Below are 23,059 nucleotides of genomic sequence, written 5' to 3' on the forward strand. Positions count from 1 at the left end.
CTGTTTTTGATGCTTTCACTCTTCTGCAAAATATCAAGCGTGCAAGGTTTTTGAGCTCAAGTCTGCAGCATGTTGGCATCCTCATAATGATAATGATGTTAAAGCCACACTAACAATTGTAAGTTTGCAGCAAACACTGACAGGCTTTATGGATCCATCCAGGTTAGCCCAGACCACTTCCTGCCGCTCATCCAGGGGAATCCCACGGCGTTCCCAGACCAGCCTGATTGTCAGCATCGTCAGTGTCTCTCTTGACAACAAAGAAGAGTCATATGCCTCCGTGTGGTCAAAATGGGTATTGCTACATAGAGCATGAGATCCTTGTCTGCTGTCTGGGTCAAGTCTTGGCCCTCCATAAACGAATAGTACAAATAGAACTGGTGAATATATTATTTATTTTCTATTTTTGTAAGATCCGTAAAAATACTTTAGTGTTTCTGCCTTTAGATGCACAGACAGGTTGGACTGAAGAGTACACATTTCATGCATGACGGATAAACCTGCAACTGCACTCACCGCCGTCACGCTTTGAGTTCACCTCCGGTTCGTGTGTTTTATTTGCGGCGACCTTTGACCTTTTGAAATTGCACCCTCAGTGGCTCCTCAAACCTGTCAGATGAACTTCTGCATCCTGTGAAGTCGAGGCATTCGCTCACACTGACTTTAAATGCCAAGTTGTGCAGCAAATGACAAGAAGTGTATCACCGAGAAGGCTGACATTTCTGAGAAGAGCAGGAGTAATGAGAGGAGGGAGAAAAGGGAGGGAAAGAAGGAAGCAGAGCAGCTGCAGCGTGGAGGCAAATCCACATTTGTGTTTGTGCATGGACTTGAAATATGCAACGCCTGCTCCGGGTTTAATTGGCGCATCTGCAGAGTGTATCTTGTCTTGTAAAAACATGTACATGTGAGCAGACATTCGCCACAGAGACTAGTGTAGCTCTTTCTCTGACAGAACAGTAGAAATAGAGGTCATCAGCTGAAGAAGTCAAGCATGTCACGTCTGAGTCGGCTAAATTTGCTTCAAGGCAAATGCTCATCGTGAAGTTGGCACGGCGGCCTTTTTCTTTCATCATTCATCACAGTTCTTGGAAAGCTTGAAAATAAATGTGTAAAAGCCACTGATGACTTAGATTTTTTTTGTTCTTTGACATATGTGGAAAGGCTTTTTTCTTTGCCTTCTGCCGTTGTGTTGGACAACCGTTTAAAATAGTATCTATTTACTTGTCATCGTATAAATTAAAACGTTCTCTTTCAAATTCACTTACATGTGAAAAAGGGTTTGTATGTTGCGGTTTTTGGATTTATCCGTTCCAGTTTTATTTTGAAAGTCTGTGTCCTTGTGTGTCCTTTTATTTCTGGCTTGACTTCCCTTGTTCTCATCTGTACGGTGGCCGAGACCCGCCATTGCTGAAAATAAAAGTAACGCTGCAAACAGAAACAAACGCCGCTGCAAATAAAATAAACGCTCAGCAAATAAAATAAACGCTGCAAACAAAAACAAATGCCGGTGCAAATAAAAGATACGCTGCAAATATTAAAAAAACCCTGCTGCAAATAAAACAAACCCCGCGGCAAATAAAATAAAAAAACGACACAAATAAAAAAGCCACAACGGAAGTGAATTACCGGGGACTATTTTTGCCGATGCACCGGTGTTGCACATTAAAAATTACACGTAGCGACGTTGAACACTAACCTTTTCACTTATTTTCTCGTTCGTTGTTCTTCTTATTCCTCGCTCTTCTTATTTCTTCATTTTCACTTACGACCTCTTCGTCTTCTTCTTCTCCTCTCACGTAAAAAACACCGTTGCATCAGCAAAGATAATCCCCGGTAATTCACTTCCGTTGTGGCTTTTTTATTTGCGTTTTTTTTTTTAATTTGCAGCTGCGTTTCTTTATATTTGCAGGGTTTCTTTTATTTGCAAAGCGTTTATTTTTATTTGCAGCGTTTCTTTAATTTTCAGCAATGGCGGGTCTCGGCCACCGTACATCTGCCCTGATTGTTTGCACCTGTGAGACACAGGTGTAAACAATCAAGTCCTACGTGTCTCTCCTTTGCTCCCTGCTCGTCTGTCCTGTTTTCTCTGTGCTGGTTGTTGTCATGTTTGGGCTCTTGTTTTTGTGTTGGATCCTGCTCAGCAGTGTTTTTAGTTAACAAACACCTTTTGTCTTGAACTCCTGCCACCTTTTCTCTCTCCTGCATCTGGGTCCTACCTCTCCAAGTCGTGACATTGTCCTTTTCCTGTCGATTTGAAGTTTTCTTTGGTATTTAGACCAAGAAATGGCACAAACAGTCCATCAGAGCCTCAGGGGGTTTCTGTCAGGGGTCCATAGGTTCTTGGTCAGATCCAACCTCAACATTTGCCCCCAAAACACCTCAATGAAAGACAAAACAAGGCTTTATAACAGTTGTGCACAAACAGATGGGGACATGGCTGCCTCTTTATGCCATTTCCTGTATGTTGATCTAACCGGGAAACATGACGGGAACAAAAAGTGAAGAAAATGATGCCATGAATAGTTTCACCTGCTTATTTAATGTCAGGTGAAGTTCTGTCTCCTATTAGTTAAAAGCTTTTCCGTGTAGTCTTGAAGTTGTGGAGAGGTCACTTCCAAAGTCTTGAGGACGTTATGGGCTTAAGGGAATAAAATAGGGCAGATTTATTGTTGTATTTCTCACATTTTGTCCAAGGTTGTTGCAGACGTCTTGGTAAACTCGCCATAGCTCTTCTTTCTATGAAGGACTAACTTATGTCAAGATTACAACTCAGCAGAGGCCACAAAGGACTTTTTTTTTTAGCATAAATCCTGTTCTTATTCTGATTCGGAGCTGCTTTAATTTTCATGTTGCAGAGACAATTTAAGACTTCAGAAAGCTGCATGAGATGTGTAGCAGTGATGCAAGAATTTAACTGCTGATGTAAAAGCTACATGTTTTTTAAAGGATTTTGTTAATGGAAAGAACATTGTTTTGTTTTTTAATTCTACTCATATTTTTGATCTGTTTTTCCTGCAAGTGCATGCAGTGAATATAGTGGACATTGTCTTTTCCCCGAGTTGCTGAAACAGCAAGAGCAAGGGAGGAGGGGAGGAGGAGGGCAGATGTTGCGTGACAAACGCCGGTTCACCCGTGATTTTTGCCCTCAGAGGTGAATTGGGTTTGTGCTTCTTCCGCTGGGTGACTCCGTCCTCCCGATCCCTTTCCATCTCTCCACTCCGCGCCGTCCCCTGTGGACGCGCTGCTCTGTCCACCGTCGCATACAAGCACTTAGAAGGCCTGAATTTACAGAAGTGTGTGTGTGTGTGTGTGTGTGTGTGTGTGTGTGTGTGTGTGTGTGTGTGTGTGTGTGTGTGTGTGTGTGTGTGTGTGTGTGTGTGTGTGTGTGTGGGTTCAGTTGTCTGCACTGGGACTGCTTTGGTAGACAAAACAGAAGACAAGAAAAAAGAAAGAATCCTGACTGGGCTGAGCGGCTTTATCCTGTATGTTATTTCTAAGAATCCATAGCAACCGCTCAGCTGATCCTCCCCGTGCTGGCTGCACGCCTTCGGCCGTAGCAGCATTTTCTTTTCTTTTTTTTTTTCCTCATGACAAAACGGATCTTCACAAGATTCACTCACATGCCTGCGTGGCTTCAAAGAACAGAGGGGGGAACTACGAGGAGAGACGCAGAGGAAGGGAGATATGGCTCCGTCGGGGGCCGCAGGAGCTTCTCGGCAGCAGAGACTCTTTGAAGTGTTTGTTTGACACTCACAAACGCCGACAGCTTTACTCACGCATGCTTCGTCACTTCTTTTATCCGTGCGCCTGTTTCTGCAGCGTGTGCGTGCTTGTTGAAACCTGCTGACAGACCTTTTGTGACCAGCAGTTTGTTCAATGCAAAACCTTTTAAAACACATGAGTAACAACTACCGTATTTTCTGGACTATAAGCCGCACCTGCATATAAGCCGCATCCGCTCTATTTTTAAAAAAGTACCGTATTTTCTGGACTATAAGCCGCTACCTTTTTCATAGGTTTTTAACCATGCGGCTTATACAAAGGTGCGGCTATTCTGTGGATTTTTCTTCCACCGCTAGGAGAGCTAACCGGAATTAGAATAAAAACTAAGACAAAATAAATGCCAAGAAGAATACGCTACTTTTTCTTTAGCAGATAGAAGTAGGTAGAAGCAGATTTCAAACAGATAAATAAATACCGGTTATTTTCTCTTGGTTCTGTCCCGTTTTAATCAGCAAAGTTGCTGCCGTGTTAAAAGACACTGTTAGGAAAGGATCTTTTTAGGTACAAACATGTACATCATTTACAGTTCAAAATCCTTCTGTACATGTAGTAAATATCTAATCTAACAACATAAATATCTGCGGCTTGCAGATCTTTTTTTTTTAAATAGAGCGGATGCGGCTTATATACAGGTGCGGCTTATAGTCCAGAAAATACGGTATATATGTATGTGTGTGTGTGTGTGTGTGTGTGTGTGTGTGTGTATATGTATACAGTACAGATCAAAAGTTTGGACACACTTCCCCATTTATTAGGGCTGGGTGATATATCGAGATTTTAATATATATCGATATATTTTCAAACGCGATATGGTACGAGACAATATCGTTTATATCGATTTAAAAAAAAACAATAATAATATATCTTTTTTTATTGTTTTTTTTTTTTAAATGGAGCGGGTGCGGCTTATAGTCCAGAAAATACGGTAATTAAAAAAAGATATACAAGCCGCACCTGCATACAAGCCGCTCTATTTAAAAAAGAAAAGATATGCAAGCCGCAGATATTTATGTTGTTAGATTAGATATTTACTACATGTACAGAAGGATTTTGAACTGTAAATGATGTACATGTATGTACCTAAATAGATCCTTTCCTAACAGTGTCTTTTAATACGGCAGCAACTTTGCTGATTAAAACGGGACAGAACCAAGAGAAAATAACCAGTATTTATTTATCTATTTATCTGTTTGAAATCTGCTTCTACCTACTTCTATCTGCTAAAGAAGATGTAGCGTATTCTTCTTTGCATTTATTTTGTCTTAGTTTTGATTCTAATTCCGGTTAGAGCGCTCCGAGAGGTGGAAGAAAAATCCACAGAATAGCTGCACCTTTGTATAAGCCGCATGGTGCAAAACCTATGAAAAAAAGTAGTGGCTTATAGTCCAGAAAATACGGTATTTACCTCCTTTTGATTTATTTTGTACAGTTGTATGTTCATAAAACTGCTCAATTACATCAACCTTATGCAAGTTTTATATTGTTCAGCATGCAAAGTTGACTTGATCGTATATGTTCTGCTCTTTCTTCTCGTGCACTGTCTCCTGTGCTCGAATCACCGCCTGCTGCTTCACAGGTGAATAACTTTTTCAGCTTCGCTCATCCCTGTAGCGTCTCCAGACGTCACATAGCCGAACCTCCGATGCCGCCTTTCTGTGACGTCATGGAGGGGTTTTATACCAGGGTCGGTTATGAACTGGCCATACACGTGTATTTATCTGCGATACATGCAGGACCGAAGCCCCATATTAACAAGTAAGATTAAGGTTTCATGATGCGACACACCTGATCCGAACTGGTTACATGTTAAAAAGCTGCATGTGACAGAGTAGACATATTTAAGAGATGTTCATCTTACGGCGGTCATGCAACCACGTCTTTCATTTTCCGCGTCTGATCACCGGCTCATCTTTAAGTCCTGCTGGAACGGTTGGAGTTTGTATCCTCATCTGATATTTGGACCAACTTCACCCATTTTTAAGGGATTTATTTATTTATTTACTTCTAAGTACTCATGAGTAGTTGGTTGTCACAACAACCGCTCTAATTCCTACACCGAGCTTCCCTTGTGGACGGCCAAAGAGAAGGAGTGAAACCTCAAGAACCTCTCAGTTGGATGCCGTGTTGGAAATGCGATGTGATGGCTGTCTAGTGCAAGTAAAACTACCCATAAGTCCTTTTTTACACAACCCCACTTCAAGAAAACCTAAGTGTTCCTCTCAGAAGAGAGATTAGTGCTCCTGCTGTTTTGTAGCTGTGAAACAGCTCCTTTAACCACGTTTACTGGTTAATAAAACTTCATAGTCGAGCAGCATCTGGCTGAGTCTCGTCTCGACTCACGAGTCGGATCTGAATGAGTTTTTTTTTCATTTTTTCTGTGTCATTAACAGTGTGTTTCATGTTCACTCCTCCAAATCTATGTTTAAGGTCAGCTACATTCCACTAAACCCAGCTCTTGGGGGGAGGGGGGGGGGGTTGATTGGCCTGGTGGGTCCGCAGGTACATCTCCTCATCCCAAAATGTCTGGTCCTTGCTTTGTAGTAACCACGGCGATGGAATGACTCACAGATGAAAGCTATTTCATGCTTCATCGATATTCAGAGGGAAGACGTTTGAGTGGTCAGTGGTTGTGTGCAGTTTGAGCATCGGGGAGGACGTTTCAATCAAGATCAACATTTGAAGTATTTAGCTTCCTTCTTTTGTAAAAGCATTACTTAATAAGTATTACTACAGAAAGTCAAAAATGAACCAACGAAGCAGCCGCTCACACACCATATTTCGTATGATTCTGGAGAGCAGAGAACAGAGTGACCCAGCGTCTGGTGAAAATGCTGATGGAGCCGTTATTGTTTCCCATTTAAACTTGGTGGATCTTGCTGGATCAGACAGGACCTGAAGGTACACGTTTCAAAGAAGGCTGCAATATCTATCGAAGTTTGTTCATACTCGGCCAGGTCATCAAGAAACTAACTGATTAAAACCAGAAGGGTTTTACCAACTACCGAGACAGCAAGCTAACGCGTATCCTGCAGAACTCCTTGGGTGGGGATGCTAAAACAGTCATCATCTGCACCATCACTGCTGCCTCTGTAGATGAGACCCTCAGCACCCTTCAGTTTGCAAGCACTGCAAAGAAAATGAAGAATGACCTTCATGTGACAGAGATGTTGGATGACGGAGCATTGCTCAAAAGGTATCACAAAGAGATCGTAGACTTGAAGCGGCGACTTCAAGAGGTTTCTTCAGTCACACAGACGACAGCCGCAGAGAAGGGGGTTCTCTCCCAGCTGCTCCAAGAAAAAGATCAACTCCAGAGAGAACAGCAAGACAGGATCAGAAATCTGACAGAACTTCTGGTCACTAGTTCAAATTTGGTCCCTGTCCAAAGGCTGCCCAAACGTAGGGTGACTTGGGGAGGGAAGATGCTCAGACTCGCCCATCCTTCTGCCTGTGATGACAGCTCTGATCCTTCAGTCGAAAGAGGAAAGCAGACCACTCCTGTTTTGGTGAAGATGATGAGTACTTTGATTTTCACTGGGGGATTCCTGAGGAGCCATCGGAGGACATGGAGATGAGTCAGAACTCTGTGACTGTTCGGAGCTTTGGAGACAGAGATTCAGTCTCTCCCGACCGGGTGCCTGAGAACTCATCCAACCTTCGGTTGAAGCTACAAACGGAGACTCTGCAAAAAGAGAGATGTAGAAACTTTGCAGGAAATACAAACGGACCAAAGGGTGGCAGGGCTGGGAACCCAACTGCAAACTGAAGCTCAGCAGAAGCTGGAAGTCATTCAATGCCTGGAGTTCAGGGTTGCAGACTTGGAGAGACAGCTAGAACAGAGCCACAATGAAGCTGACAAACTGGACATGCTACGGGACATGCGAGCAGTGCTGCGCCTGGCAGCAGTGGCAGTCCCCATGGGTGTGCTGCTGTCCCGCACCATGGCGTGGATGTCCAGCGGCAAAACGCACGCAGAGCTCATCGGCAGACTGAGGGATCATGGCGTGATCCGTAACGACAGAGTGTTTGATGCCATGCTGGACACTGACAGAGGACTTTACTCTAGAGACTATCCGTATGCGGACTCTCCGCAGAACATAGGCTACAGGGCAACCGTCAGTGCACCACACATGCATGCACATGCTTTGGAGCTGTTAAGTGACAAACTAACTGAAGCTGCGTCTGCACTGGATGTAGGTTCAGGAAGTGGATATCTAACTGCCTGCTTTGCAAGAATGACAGGACCCAGTGGTAGAGTAGTTGGGATTGAACACATTGATGAACTGGTTCAAATGTCAAGAAAAAATGTGCACGCCGAGGACCCTGAGCTGCTTTCTTCTGGACGCATCAAACTTGTGGTGGGAGATGGAAGACATGGTTATCTGGAAGGAGCGCCGTATGATGCCATTCATGTTGGTGCAGCTGCAGCTTCTGTTCCCAAGTCTCTGCTGGAACAGCTGAAAGCAGGCGGGCGTCTGGTTCTCCCAGTGGGCCCCGAAGGTGGCAGTCAGGTGCTAGAACAATACGATCGGCAGAGTGATGGAACTTTCCTGAAGAAAGCGTTAATGGGAGTGATTTATGTCCCCCTGACTGACAAGAGGCACCAGTGGTCGGGAGGTGAGCTCTGACTGCAGTGTGATTGCCCCTGCAGAAGATGGCGATGGTGCTGTGTCTCTGACGTACCGTAGAGCTCCCCACAATCTCACTGAGGTTCAATCTTTACCAGATGCTGCTCCACAGAGTTGATACCTAGCAACACACGAGGAGGGTTTTGCTCTGTTTGCCTGAACAGATTGTCTTCCAAGAAACCTAAAATGAGTAGCTGATGAAGTGGGAACCTGTCCACTGATTACCATGTTGGTGGTGTGGATGGTGGATGAAAAACAGCATTTTGTTAGAAGTGCTATTTTCTAATGACTTTAGAAAGGACAGTAAAGGAACAGTATGTATTGTTGTGTATGTTTATTGGAAATTGAACTGAGTTTAAATGTTTAATATAATCTGATGGGAATGTTTTGGTTACAACTTGAGTAACATAAAGATGAGCTCAAATATAAGCCATGAAATTTTAATATAAGTTTAGCTAATTAAATAAAGTAATATATTACAGTAAGTATAATTCTTACTTAGATCATCTAATGTATTTGAAGAATATTTTCTGTTTGACACTAGGGAAAGATGTGCCAATAACTGAAAGGTTTGAAAATATTCAAATATTGTTATATGTGTAATCAAATTTATTAATTAAGCCCACTAAATAAACACTGTACTGTTATCATTACTGAAAGGGTTAGGGTAATTTTAATTATGCTGGACTTCAGGAACAAACTAAATAAACATATGCCAAAATAAACAAATGTGCGCAAAAATAATTTATGAAATAATAAATTGTGAATTGTGAGGAAAAAAAAATTAAATAAAAAATAAATAAATAAATAAAAGCATTTATTAGAGAGGGAGACGATGTGCACATCCCAACATGTACGTTTCTGGACCCTCCTGAAGGCCCCCAGCTGAGATTTAAACCTTCTTACTGTTAGGTGTGACCCGTCGCACCTTCACCGGAAACCTGTGGGTTGATTTAGAACGATAGCCTACACTTTGTCATTTGGTTCATCAAACATGATATATCAAAAAGTTGAGAATAATTTATTCTCTGAACAAAAAAAGCACATCAGCACCTACTACTCACACCCTGCTCATCACCACGTCATTTCTCCAGCTCATTTTGCAGGTCCTGTTTTAAACATTTATGATTGCAGGCGCCGGGTGCAGACGGCCCTGCTGTTAGGGATCATATCTGCCTCCTGTAGAGCAGCACATATATTTGTGTTTAGCTGCAGAAGGACACTTCAGTCTGATGGCTGACACGAAGCTTTTCGGTGACTGCTGTCTGTTGATTGTAGAGGAGGGACGATGCAGCGCAGACTACTGTGTCTCCTGGATGAAAACTCTTTTTTTGGTTTGGCCTATGTGTCATTAATTAGCACCACAGGGCTTGAAAAACATAACAATAAGTGAAGAGGGACACACTGAAGAGTAAGCGTCTTCTTGAGAGTTGTAGTTGTTGAACACAGCACATGAACGGCATTTCTTGCTTCTCAAACTGTTTGCTTGTCACCAAAATATATATTTTTTTAAATTAAAGTTAGTTATCTACGCCAACTAATAAAGTCAAGCACACCTAAGAAGCACCGACTCATGAGGAAACCACGGAGGAAGTAAATCTTTCTTTGCTTGTACAATACTGCAATCTTGTGGCCAAATTGGGTACCTTCTATAAAATCCTAATTGTACTGTATGTTGCATAGCACTTTTTTTGGTGAATTTGATGAGGAGAGGGTGCTGGGGAACAAGATAACTCAAGCGGTTTCCCCTGGTGAGGAATGATGGGAAAAACATAGTTACAGTTAAAACAGAAAAAAAACAAAAGCAGCATACAGCTGTTACAACACTGTTAATCTGTCTACATTAACCGGTCACTTTACTTTCTTTTTTTATGTAGCACTGCCCTATAAAGCAGAATTCAGATCAGATTGGCTTTCTACCAGAGATTGTTTCAACAAACTTTGGACTGGCCCCGCCTCACCCCAGTCTTTTTAACTGTCCCCATCTTGCAGGCAGCTCAGAAAAAACATGCACCTGAGCAGTTTCTTCTCCCTACTCACCCCAAAACCTTTTACTGGCACTAGGTTTGGACTACTCTGTGCCAATATACAGTAGTATCTATGTATATTATTGCATTTATGACCCCTCCCCTCTATTTCCCGCTTTTTTCTTTATTAAATAATTACATTTCATTAACTAGACAACAACAACTGCCGACAAAGACTTCCTTGTATGTGTCTACGTACTTAGTGAATGATTCTGATATATTATGGTCCACAAAGAAACTCCAACAACAAAAACAACAACAACATGACATTAATGATCCAGTGAGGCACACTGTAAAACCTGATAAGTTAGTTGAACTCAAACTGTTTGAGGAAACCGATTGCCTAAAACCATTTAAGTTTATTAACTCAAACAATTCAAGTGTAAAAAAATTCCATTGAGGTTCAAGTAACTCAAATATAATATTTATTGTTAAGGTAACTTGGTTAAATAAATTTGATAGTACCATTTCATTCAGTAAACTGAACTTAAAAGTAATACGTATTATACACTCATATGTAGTATTTCCTTCAGACTTATTTAAAAAGTGTTGAATGTATTAATTTGCATCAAGCCAGACTAACTTAATTGAATCTTCTTTACATAAATGTTAGCACTTAAGTTCAAGTTACTCAGTTTTATTCCTCTGAATTAAATGATCACATTCTAGTGGTCACAACGTCTAGCTCCTCAATTCATTTTAGGAAACCGATTCCCTTAAACCATTTTAGTTGTCATAACTTAAATAACTCAACTTTAAGTTGCTTTAACACAATACAAACACAGACATCTTATACCAGCTTCAAACATTTATTTAATTCATTTTTGAGTTATCTTAACTGATGGCAATGAGTGACCACAACTTTTTCCAAAGTTTAAGTTATTTCAACTTACTTCTGTTATTAAGATGTACTGTTAGGTTTTACAGTGCAAGAGGCTGAGAAGATGCTCTCAGATAAACAGCACCCAGCTCTGGAGGAAGAGCAGCGTTGTTAATTTGGCTGGAGGATGAGGGAATGCCAGGTGCTGCAACGAAGCCATTTGGAGTAGCGAAGCTCACAAAGAGGATACCCACCTGAGGATTACTTCAACTACACTTAGGAAATGAGACACCAAGCAAAGTGCTGATCATTTAAAGGGATATTAGCGTAGTTGATGATTTGTATTCAGTACGGACAACCCTCTTTTCCAGGCATCCAAAGCTTTTAAATGGACAGGTCTGGGGTATTACTCGTTGTTTCTTTGTGAATTAAACAGGTGGCTGGATACGATTCCACTTTTACTTTTGTATGACATGACTGTAGGGACAACAAAGGAATCAATTTTTAGACATAACTGGAGCATTAGCAGTGAGTGGGTCAATACTTGGGGATGTAAGCAGCATGAAGAATTCTGGACGAGGAAGAATCATCTCAAACGACTAATTTCTGATTTGAAAAAGAAAATCCAACCAAGTGCAGGAAGACCTTAATCAATCCGGTCTGGAATAAAATGCAAAGAATTAATGTTATTACTGTACTCAAAGGAAAGGAAGATTAGGGATGGGGGAAAAGACTACATGAAATACTAAAGAAACCCGGAGCTCTTATTTATAACCAGTACTTACTAAAGTATTCATCAATACCCTCAAAAGTTTAAACTTTAAGAATATGTATTATTATACAGCTGACATTGTTTCACATTCCCAACAGGTTTCTGGTTTCTACTAAATTATCTAGAAACGTTTCCTACTTTGAGGTGTTTCCAGTTTTATGCCGGTGTTGTGCCAAAAAGTGATTGCCTGCCAGAATCTGATTTCTTCTGATTTCTGGATTTCTGAGCGCGCACAGCAGCCCGTTGAACGATAGTGCTAAAACGTCAGATTTTTAAATTATGAAGCTCAAGAATGAGATCAAGTCATGTTTAGGCAGAAACAACTTTTCATTAACTGTATTTGGCCTTCAATCAATTTTTGGCAGGTGAAAATGCCTATTTTGTGTTGTAATGGTCCTTTTAAAAGAGTTAAAAGCAATCATGTGAGCTCTAGTGTTCATATTATGAGTCTCAAGAATGAGATCAAGTCATATTTAGGTAGAAACAATCTTTCATTAACTGTATTTGACCTTCAATCAATTTTTGGCAGGTAAAAAGACCAATTTTCAGGGGAGAAATCAGATTCTGGCAGGCCATCACTTTTTGGCACGACACCGGTTTGCGTGTGTCCCCGGCCTCCAGCCGCGCTTTTGTCCAGTGGATGGCGCCCTTCAACAAAGCATCCGCTGCTACCGACCTCCCCACCGCAGGCCCGGCGGCTGTCACTCACCGTTTCAGTCAGATTCCTCCTCCACGACTCCCCTGACACGTCTCCAGCTCTCATTAGACGGATCGATCGATCCTGACAGCGACACTGAGCCTGTGATCATTTCACGAGACTATTTCCCTTGATTTATGCAGCAGAGGAACATGAACTGAGTCTCAAGTGAATAAATCACTATTCATTTGTGTCAAGGCAGGTTTGCCACATCCACAGTGACCGTTGTCGGGTTAAAAGAAGATTTTCTTCTTCTTTCATCCAGACAGAAACTTGTTTTTGATTTAAGGTAATTTCAGGTAATCCTGATCTAAGAGGAAAAGGATGCACTTTTGATTTTAGTGCGCTTTATGAAGAATTTTGATTGCACCAAAACTTTTTAATTAAAACTTGACCCGAGAGTTTTTGCTTTGCAGTAATGATGCACAATTATTTTCTAATTTTTCATCGTCAATCAAGCAACATGGGTAATATTCTGGTAGATTTTTGCTAATCCTGTAGCCATAAAAGTTTGTCTCGTACTCACCCCAAATATTACACATGCTCTACTGAAACCTATTTGCGCATCATCTGGAGAACTTTAACCTTATTTTCTGTGCTCTTTTTATTGCATTACTTAACGAGCCTTAGCGCTGCAAAGCAAGAGCCGATGCAGATATAGGATTTCCTGTCCCAAAAGCAAGGCTTGCCATTATCTGTGAGGAACAGCAGTATTGTTCATGAGGCTGGGGGCGGTAATGAGAGAGTTATGAGATCGGTCCTTCCCCTCTACGCTGCTAGAGAAGACTGATGAGCCAGGACTTGCAAATAAAGTAAAAAAAACAATCAGGGCGGAGGGAAAGGGTGGGAAGGAGAGCGACATGCGCACGCCAAATAAAAAGAGAAGCGTTCATATACTCTTGCGAGATTGATTGCAACAATAAGCAAGTCCTTTCTACGGTGCAGCGCGGCTGCTTTTAGATTCTCTCTCTTCAGTCTCAGCCTTCAGCTGCAGAAAATAAACCTGTCCACCTCCGATCTTAAGTCTTACTGAATTGCAGGTGTTAGGTGTTCATGTCTGAATAATAATGTGTTTGTTAGTTTGCAGAAAACCTCCTGTAGAGAAGTCTTGTTAGCTCTCAACAGCTGGTGTGACACAGCTGCGTGTTTCTGTACACGTAGAGCTGCTCAGACCTGCTATTATCATGGTTGCGGGCGATCTGATCACAAGTGGACGGGTCTAACCGGCACCCAGATCCCCGGAGGCCATCGTCTCATCGTCTCATCGCCGCGTTGAGCTTCATCCAGGCAAAAATCAAAGTGTAAAATCTGCTTTTCCAAATCTGGTTCAGATGCATAACACCGTTAGAGCCAATACTTTCTGTCCCCTCAGGTGGAAAGTGAGATTACATTTCTCAAGCATGGTCTCCGTTCTTGAGCGCCATATCTGCCAACCGGGGCTGATGGTTGTCTTTTTATCCAGCTTTCAATTATGTTTGGACAAATAAGGGAAAGAAGGAGACACCTTGAGAAATGTGGCCAATATTCGACTTTACTGCAGCCGTTGCAGTAAATGAACAAAGATTTAACTTTTTTTTTTGTTTGTCAGAGTTCAGGAGAGGTTCATACACAAGACGAGCAGGAAGTGCACGCTGAAAAACGGAAGTCCAGGCTGGAGAAAGATGTTGATTGGAAGGATTTTCTCCATTCCCTCTTTACTCCAAGACCAAATGAAGCAGATACAAGTTGTGGAGATGATATCTGAGCTGACATCTGCCAGAGGTTTGACTGCAACTATCAGTATTGAACCCACATCTCAGTTCAAATCAAGGTGACGATCATTAGGCTGAAAGTATGTGGACATTTCAACGGTGTGGGGAAGACGACTAAAGTGGATGATCACCGAATCTTGTCCTTCGCAAAGAGGCTCCTTAACATCAACAGGAGTCAAGAATACTCTGGAAAAGGTGGGAGCATCATGGTCAAGAGATTCTTCAGAGTCTTCAGGTAAAATCAGGACGGGTTACAACGTTGGTAACATTCAAGAACAGGAAAAACATTTCAGGCTGTGAGAAAACACCCACCAAGCTTCCCATCTGTTGAATCAGATTGTTTAGACAATTTAAACCAAAACAGACTTTCTTTTTTTTTAGAATGACGGGAAGACAAAATTATGACTCATGACTCAGGGTAGGAGGCAAGGCAAGGCAAGTTTATTTGTATAGCGCATAACAATGCAATTCAAGGTGATTTACATAATAGAATTATGAAAAGAGGATAGGGTGAAAAAATCAGTTACAGTACAGTGGCAGAATAAAGAAAAAGTTAGATTTAAGCTAGATTTACAACTGAGTACTAAAATGAACATGGTTTAAAGTTAAATTCAGAATGGCTTAAATAATTCAGTCAAAGGTAGCTGTTAACAAATTAGTTTTTAACTTTGATTTAAAGGAACTGAGGGTTCCAGCATTCCTGCAGTTTTGAATGAATGAATGAATGAATGAATGAATGAATGAATGAATGAATGAATGAATGAATGAAGTTTATTCAGTCATGACAACACAAAACACAATACAAAAAAAAACATTGTGCACATCATTAACATTTCATACAAAACCAATAATCATGTGTTGAACAATGACTGAAAAGGCTAAAGCAAACTGCTTATAAAAGCCTATCCTATATTACCAACGTTCTTTTTGTGGCTACCGACCTCCAGAAAACCAAAAAGAGAATAGAAAAGCAAAGAAACAACGAAAGGCAAAGAAACAACAGAAAAGCAAAGAAACATTAACAGATAGTCAATTGCACTTACGGTATAAGCTTCAAAAATAGCTTTACAAACCATTTTCTTAAAAACCAAAAGAGAATGACATGTTTTTAAATGTATGTTGGCATCATTCCAGAATTTAATTTTCTGGAAGTTTGTTCCAGATCTTTGGAGCATAAAGGCTGAATGCTGCTTCTCCATGTTTGGTTCTGATTCCGGGGACACTGTGGACAGGGAGCAGACCTGAACCAGAAGAGCCGAGAGGTCTGGATGGTTGTTATGGCAACAACAAGTCTCTGATTTATTTTGGTCCTAAATCATTCAGTGACTTATAAACTGACTCAAGTATGTTAAAGTCTATTCTCTGAGGTACAAAGTTCTCAGAGTCGGAGTGATGTGATCCACTCTCTTAGTTGTGCTGAGAACTGAAGCAGCAGCATTCTGCATCAGCTGCAGCTGTCTGATTGACTTTTTAGATAGACCTGTGAAGACACAGTTGCAGTAATCAATTCCACTGAAGATAAACGCATGGATGAGTTTTTCAAGGTCATGCTGAGACATTAGTCCGCTTACGTAAGCGATTCTTTCCTCTAGCCCAGCATATACCACTCTTCCACCAAACCGCTTCCAGGGCAGCAGTGGTGTTTGCGGAGGAGACAACCTGTGTAGCAGGAGTCCACGCAGGCTGCTATGCGGAACAAATCTGTGAAAGAGCAAATACGTTGTTGTTGCTTCAATTTTCGTGCCAATGCAAACGCAGCGACTTACTGTAACTGACGTTTGCAGTGACGTAATGGCGTGGCTCTGCTTAGCACCCCGAGCTATGAAAAAGCAAACCGGTTCTCAGCTAATACTACTACTACTGTCATTTAGCAGATGCTTTTATCCAAAGCGACTTACATCTGAGACACACACACCATGGAGCAATTAGGGATAGGGCCTTGCTCAGGGGCCCAGGGTGGTTCATCTTGGTTGCCATTCTGGGGCTGAACCTGAGTTCTCCAGACCCAAGCCCCAGGGCCGGTTCTAGAAAATGATAACTAGGGCTGCATCTCAGATCAGAGGGGGTGCACATTGCCTGGCACGTTATTCAGCACTAAATTATGCATTTTCCCATAATTTCAAGCGGAATGATACTAGCAAAACAAGAATATTTAAAGTGTCTTTCAAGTGCATTTTTGCAGCAATATCGCTGCAGAACAAAGAAAATGCTACATTTAGTCTGGGCTACCTCACCCATCAGACAATCTAGAAACAGAAAATAAAACATAGAAAAATAAATAACAAAAATAAATATAACCATAAATATAAACTTGCTTGAGTCGTTGTGCTTGAACCACTTCCGAATATCCATCGTTACTTTGTTAACGGTGCAGCAGAGAGCAGCGTCTTGCTGGTGCACATAACTGCGCGCTGGACGCAGATGAGTGACGTACCCTGGCGTTATGGTTCCGCGTTGCACCAACGCAGAGCTTACGGCGTAGGATACGCGGGGACGCGAACGTACGTAGCGCGTCGCCGTGTACCCTACGTCGTCGATTTAACGCGGAACCATAAATCAGGCTTAACGCGCGCGCATTTGTCAGTTTTCTTTTCGTCTTTTCAACTGAGCATGCAAACACATAAACTGAGGGTGCAATGCATGCTTATGCACCCTCGTAGAACCGGGCCTGCCAAGCCAACCTGTAGCCACTAGACTACCACCCCCCCAGCTGGTTCGCAAGTTGAACGAGTTGGGAAGCAGCACTGGCCCAGAACTAGCCCCGGAACCGATTTGGTGGGAGAGTATATTTGAATCAGATCAAATGCCATGATGGGTAAAACTTTCTTGAATAAAGCTGTGGGTAAAATGTCGAGACAACAGGAGGATTGGTTTTAGCTGATCCATAATATCCTCCAGGTTTTTGTAGTTGATTGTGTGTCAAGTGCATCAAGTGTCAACTATGGGGGTGGCAGTGTCATAGTTGGGGCCTGTAGGTGTAACATAGTTGAAAGCTGAAAGTCAACACTGCTATAAACTCCACCAAACGTTCTTCTGTCAAGAACCTTTTCAGCATTTTCTTTAACAACCTCCACACTAAATGTTACTTGAAATTCAACCTAAATATCACTCTTTCACTTTGCATGAAACGGATCATGTCAAGATCTTGGTCTCCACGTGCTCGTGTGTGGTAACCAAGCAATTCCAGAAAAAGCCTCGTGACATTCAGAAAGACTCCAAGCCAACTAGCAAGAGTGACACGTGGGCGGATTCACATCACTGCTCCACTTTTTATGACTCAGCTATTATGTAGGACAAAAATAACTTGGAGAAGTTGTTCTGTTTGTTAGAAATATAAAAGTCAGAGCTTCAAAGAGGAGGTTTTATTTGACCATTTGAAAGTTATACATACTTGAAGACATCTAAATTGCTTTCCCAGGACCCAGTGCAGATAAATATGTAGTTTTTTATGTATTGTACAGTACAAATCGATCATTTTAAAGCATGATATAACAGGTTTAGGCCATGAACACTGGCTGTGAAGCGACTTAGATGTTTTAGAAATAAAAAAAAGCACTGAGCGCTGAGTTTTTGATGTGTGGAGTCATTTGGGCGTGTGTCAGGAGAGGAGAAATATGCAAGTCAATTTCAAGTTTCGACTGCCCTTTCTTCCTTTGTCAGCTTCTATTTCACCGTTGACAATAACATCCTCCAGATGTTGCCTCTGTGCACATGAATAGTTGCAGTTCAAATAATGATTGGCAGCTCGTGTGGCCAAATCAGCATGTTTTTTTCCCAGATCCGCTGAGCACAACGTCGGACTCAATCGGGACAGTCAGAGGGGCCGCTTGTTCGCGCTGAAGTGTAATTTCGCTCAGGCGTGATTGAAATAGTCTCCGCTCGCTCTGAGTTTGATTACTTTCCACGTGCATCCCGGATGCGGGTCTGTCTCTGAGATTTTGTGCGAGAGGACCCAAATAAGTGTCCTAAGTGGACGTCGCGGAAACGCTAAATATGGAGTGATGCTGCCAACTTAAAAGCAGTTTAGTTTATTTTTCCAGAGTTCTCTTTCAGTGACTTTACAGTACATCTTTGTTTTGCGGGCTTTGCTTTTTAATATTGCTCGCTCAGTTGTGAGACACAGATACATCGAAGTGTGTTTAGAGCTCCGAGGGAGGCCTGTGGTCAGGAGATTAGGCTCTTTGGTGTCTGCTGTCAGGAATGAAAAAGGTGGGGTCAACCGCGAGTAGAAAACCGAAGGTCCTCACTGTGCTGGAGAGCCCAAATTGCTGTGCACTCTATTCCCCGCAGTCCTTTCACACACATTTGAACCTTGTCAAAAAGGCTTTCTTTATCTCAGCTACATGGGAGAAGGAGGGTGTTTCAAATGCCAGCCAGATGAGAAAAATTGCTCTTTGAGCTCAATTTTCTTGGGAAAAATGTCTCCGGAAGTTGAAGCGTCCTGTCAAACTTTGATGAAGACAACTTTACAGTCAAAAGCACCAGAACCTCCCAGAGGGCCGCAAGTAAAAGTATAAATCTGCAGCATCAGGTGACTAGAACATGAGATGATGTACTCACCACAGATTAAAATAACGATCACCTCACTGCCAGCATTAACAGAAGAAGAAGCATGGTGTCTCTTACTGAGGTCATCTGTGCTGAAGTTGGGGTCAGGCTTTGATATTGCAGTTATTTCAGTGTTTGAGGGCTCTGCTGTTTACTTTTCAGACCGTTACGCTCCAAAGTTTCCTGCAGGACCCGCTCATAGTTTGCAAAATTGATAATTGGTATATTTTGTAGTCCCGCCTCCATAAAATGTAGGATAAAAAACATAAATGAGTGAAAAGGCGACTGCTGGATGGTGAATCTTTGCAGTTGAGTTGTTGATTCTGGTTGATTGGTGTTTAATGTATAAATGTAGCAAAGATGGTGATTAAAAGATACAAAATAAAAGCATTTCTACAGAGAGAATGTTTAGGTTAATTCTGGAGGCGTGACCATGGGGTTATCTGATTCAAACCGTACTGAGGCGGTGTCAACTGCTGATTTATGGTTTGGTTGCTCAAATAGTTTCTAAAAACCTAAACTAATATAAGAATCTGATGATAAGGGTTTTGACATGGTTTGTAGGCGACTTGATGCCATCAACAGTCCTGGATGGATGGATGCCGAATCAAAGCATCAAAAGTAGCGTCCTCCTTCTCTGGAGGTTTTTTTATCACTCATTTACACTGTGGCTCTACATAAACACTCCCAGCACTCGTAAAGTCAGTCCTCCACCCTCTATTTTGATTTGTGTGTGTGTCAGCTTGAAATGCAGATGCCAGATCACGTGGGATATAAAGTAAACAGTAAGGAAGATGAGATTCTTGTTGGATAGGCCTGGAGATGGGATATTTGGGCTGGCAGGGTGAACATAACACAAGTCTGTGAGGTATTTGCTGCCTCAGCTGCAACACGCATGCATTTACCTGCTTCCTTAGGATTTTTCTTTCTTCTTGGGACAGACAATAAAGTATTCTATTCTATTCTATTCTTCTTCACCTTGCCTTCATTTAATCCGGTGGATTGTGTGTTTTGATTTCATTTCTATGTTTATTCGTAACGGATTGATTTGTTTGACCTGTTTTTGTCCTATCTACATTAGCGTTTTCTAAAAACTAAGATCTTTGTAAAACTTTCAAACGCGTTGCGGGGAGGACTGCATGTGAAACATTCACCAGTGTAACAGTGCATGTGTGGTCGTCTGCGGCTCAAACCATCTGCAGATTTTTGCATAAAAATGGGGGAAATCCCCCACAAAAAAAAACAAACTTCTCATCCACTTGGATTTTGTGACTAAATAAACCAACAACCACAGAGATGTTTTACCCACGAGTAAAATTTTTCCCCTTTTTTGTGTTTTCATTTGGTTATAAAAGGTTAAAATAAAGGAACCCTGCATGCACACAAATGCGTCAATATTTGGTTCCAGATTGAAATGCTAACATCAAATCAAAGCTTTTATCCTCGCAGCCCGTCAATATACACGTGAAAACCTCTTTTCTTTTTCTTCTCTCCACAAGTGTTTTCTTCCCTCGGAAGGGTCTTATTGACTCCTTGAGCTTTTCCACACAAGCTCACTCTTTAACGCATCCACAAGCGCTGTATCCTTGGCGATACCTCCCTCGTGTTTGGGCTGTGACAGGAGCAGGCTAACGTCCATTACGGCTGTCTGCCCACACACGCCTGCTGATGCGATCGATCTGCATCTGCGTCTCCGCTTCTGTCAATGGTTCCCAGAAGCCTCTGCTGCAGGGTGGGACCCGCGACCTTTACCGGCGCCGGCAGACCTGCTGGGGGTGTCACTTGGTTGCATCACCAGAACTTTGACGGTGACTAAGTAAGCCAAACGGGAGGCCTGCAGCCTGATTGTGCTTTTTATTATTTTACTTCTTTCTTATCATTTTATTTGTTTTTTAAGCGTACTCTTCAATTAAATACTTATGAGTTTTGAAAACCGTGCAAAGTTAACACTAGTGATGGATAAGCCCTGAATGCAGGCATTGTGATGTAGAATTGTCAAATTGGTTTGATTCACCGCACGAATCGGCACAGATTACTTTTGTAATACTGTGTTTGACCCGGTCTTTGTACTTTTTGACCGTATAGTACGGTAAACGTAATTCTTGCCATTGTAAGAATGAGATGTGTACCTGCTGTACTCTACTGCCCTTACTTTTTAACAACTTGTGCTTTTTATTATTTTACCTCCTTTTCCTATAATTTTATTTCATTTTATTTGTTATTTACTGTTTAATTGTGTATGTAAAGCACTTTGAATTACCTTGTGTTGAATTGTGCTATACCAGGGGTTGGCAACCTAAAATGTTGAAATAGCCATATTGGACCAAAAACACAAAAAACAAATATGTCTGGAGCCGCAAAAAATGAAAAGTCTTGTATAAGCCTTAGAATGGAGGCAACACATGCTGCATGTTTCTATATTAGATATAACTGGGGGAAGATTTTTTTTTTCATTATGCACTTCGAGAAAAAAGTCGAAATGTCGAGATTAATGTTGAAGTACAATCTCGAGAAAAAGTCGAAATGTAGAGAAAAAAGTCGAAATGTTGAGAAAAAAGTCGAAATGACGAGAAAAAAGTCAAAATGTCGAGATTAATGTTGAAGTACAATCTCGAGAAAAAAGTCCAAATGTTGAGAAAAAAATCGAAATGTTGAGAAAAAAGTCAAAATTTTGAGAAAAAAGTCAAAATGTCGAGATTAAAAAAGAAAGGAAAAAGGAAGAAAAAAAGGAAAAAAAGAAAAAAGAAAAAACTGAAAAAAGAAAAAAAGAAGGAAAAAGAAAAAAAAGAAAAAAAGGGAAAAAAAAGGAAAAAAGCTGAAAAAGCTCCAGGAGCACTAGGGCGGCGCTAAAGAGCCGCATGCAGCTCTAGAGGCGCGGGTTGCCGACCCCTGTGCTATACAAATAACCTTGCCTTGCCTTGAGCCGCGCCGAGTTCAGACCATCACCGAAAACCCATCAAGTAAAATCAGTAAGCTGATCAGAGTTTGCCATCCTTCGCGGTGCAACAGCTTGTGGAAGTTGGTGTGAACTGTAGCAGCACAGAGAGCCCCAATTAGGCAGAGACATGTCTGTTAATGGAAGGTGACAAGTGTTGTGGAGCCTGGAGAGGAGATTCAGCTGGAGAACAGATGATGATAGAAGTCATTTGAAATGAAATCACAAGCTTTTCCGCACAAAATCTTATGCAAAATAGTAAAAACGCCTCTTTTTTTCTACAATCCCGTCTGTTAAATGTTCTGTTTTGTCACAACGCTACATTAAAGCCCCCTCTTGACGCTTCAAGGGGCATTCTTGTCTTGTGTAATGCGTCTGGGCGCCCAGAGGATGAGTGTGGATTTCTCCGTGACAGCAGAGCTCTTGTGGGAACTCCAGGTACAGTACGTGACAGCGCAGCCGCGTCGCCTTAAAGCGCCTCGTCTCTCAACAGCTTGTTAACACTGTGGCTGCGACTCCGTGAGCCGGGGATGTTGACAACAGAGTATGCTAATTCTAACATGTCAGCGGCTCCCCAGAGTGTCCCGCGGTTGCAGTCCTGCAGAGACGTATCAGAGGCTGCACATCAAATGTGCACCTCGCCAAGCACTTAAAGCAGCTCCCCCCTGCCTCCCGAGCTGGGCTATTTTCAGACACAACTACTTGTGATTGCTTTTAAATTACAGCTCTGTCTTTAAAGATCTCCTGTAGGATTTAGATACGTGATCTCATGGCATTGCGCCAGAGAGGGACGCCACTTGTGTGTCACCTTTTATAACATTGATTCTCACAGGTAACGGCCAGGGTAAACCTTCAGGCCATCTCTTGAATTTCCCTCTGGATTAATAAAGTATCTATCTATCTATCTTGATGTCCTGGTGTGTTATTCACATGCTACTTAATAAAACTACTGTGGCTCCATGTGTAGCTGTTTTCCCCCATGTGCTTGTTTGGGCTTTCTTCAGGTAGTGGTTTCCTCCTATAGTCCAAAAGTGTGAGTGTAAATAGTTATTCTACATTTAAGAATAAGGGAAATGTTCCACCACCCGCTACCAGCCC

The 23,059-nt window shown here is 41.8% G+C and overlaps 2 protein-coding genes across 6 annotated transcripts in view; both read left to right on the forward strand.

Annotated features, from left to right (window-relative positions):
- Window positions 1-23,059, forward strand: part of ppfia2 (PTPRF interacting protein alpha 2) — a 212,045-nt gene that overhangs the window by 55,267 nt on the left and 133,719 nt on the right. The gene's annotated exons all lie outside the window — the stretch shown is intronic.
- Window positions 7,659-8,647, forward strand: LOC133424059 (protein-L-isoaspartate(D-aspartate) O-methyltransferase-like). Its single transcript, XM_061714450.1, has one exon. It carries the CDS (start codon window positions 7,662-7,664, stop codon window positions 8,409-8,411), a length of 750 nt encoding a protein of 249 aa, XP_061570434.1. The 5' UTR covers window positions 7,659-7,661; the 3' UTR covers window positions 8,412-8,647.

The sequence above is a fragment of the Cololabis saira genome, chromosome 23, assembly GCF_033807715.1.
Source record: "Cololabis saira isolate AMF1-May2022 chromosome 23, fColSai1.1, whole genome shotgun sequence".
Taxonomy (NCBI): Eukaryota; Metazoa; Chordata; class Actinopteri; order Beloniformes; family Belonidae; genus Cololabis; species Cololabis saira.

Coding starts and splice junctions, on each gene's coding strand:
- LOC133424059 (XM_061714450.1), top strand. CDS start 7,662: ATGCGAGCAGTGCTGCGCCTGGCAGCAGTGGCAGTCCCCATGGGTGTG.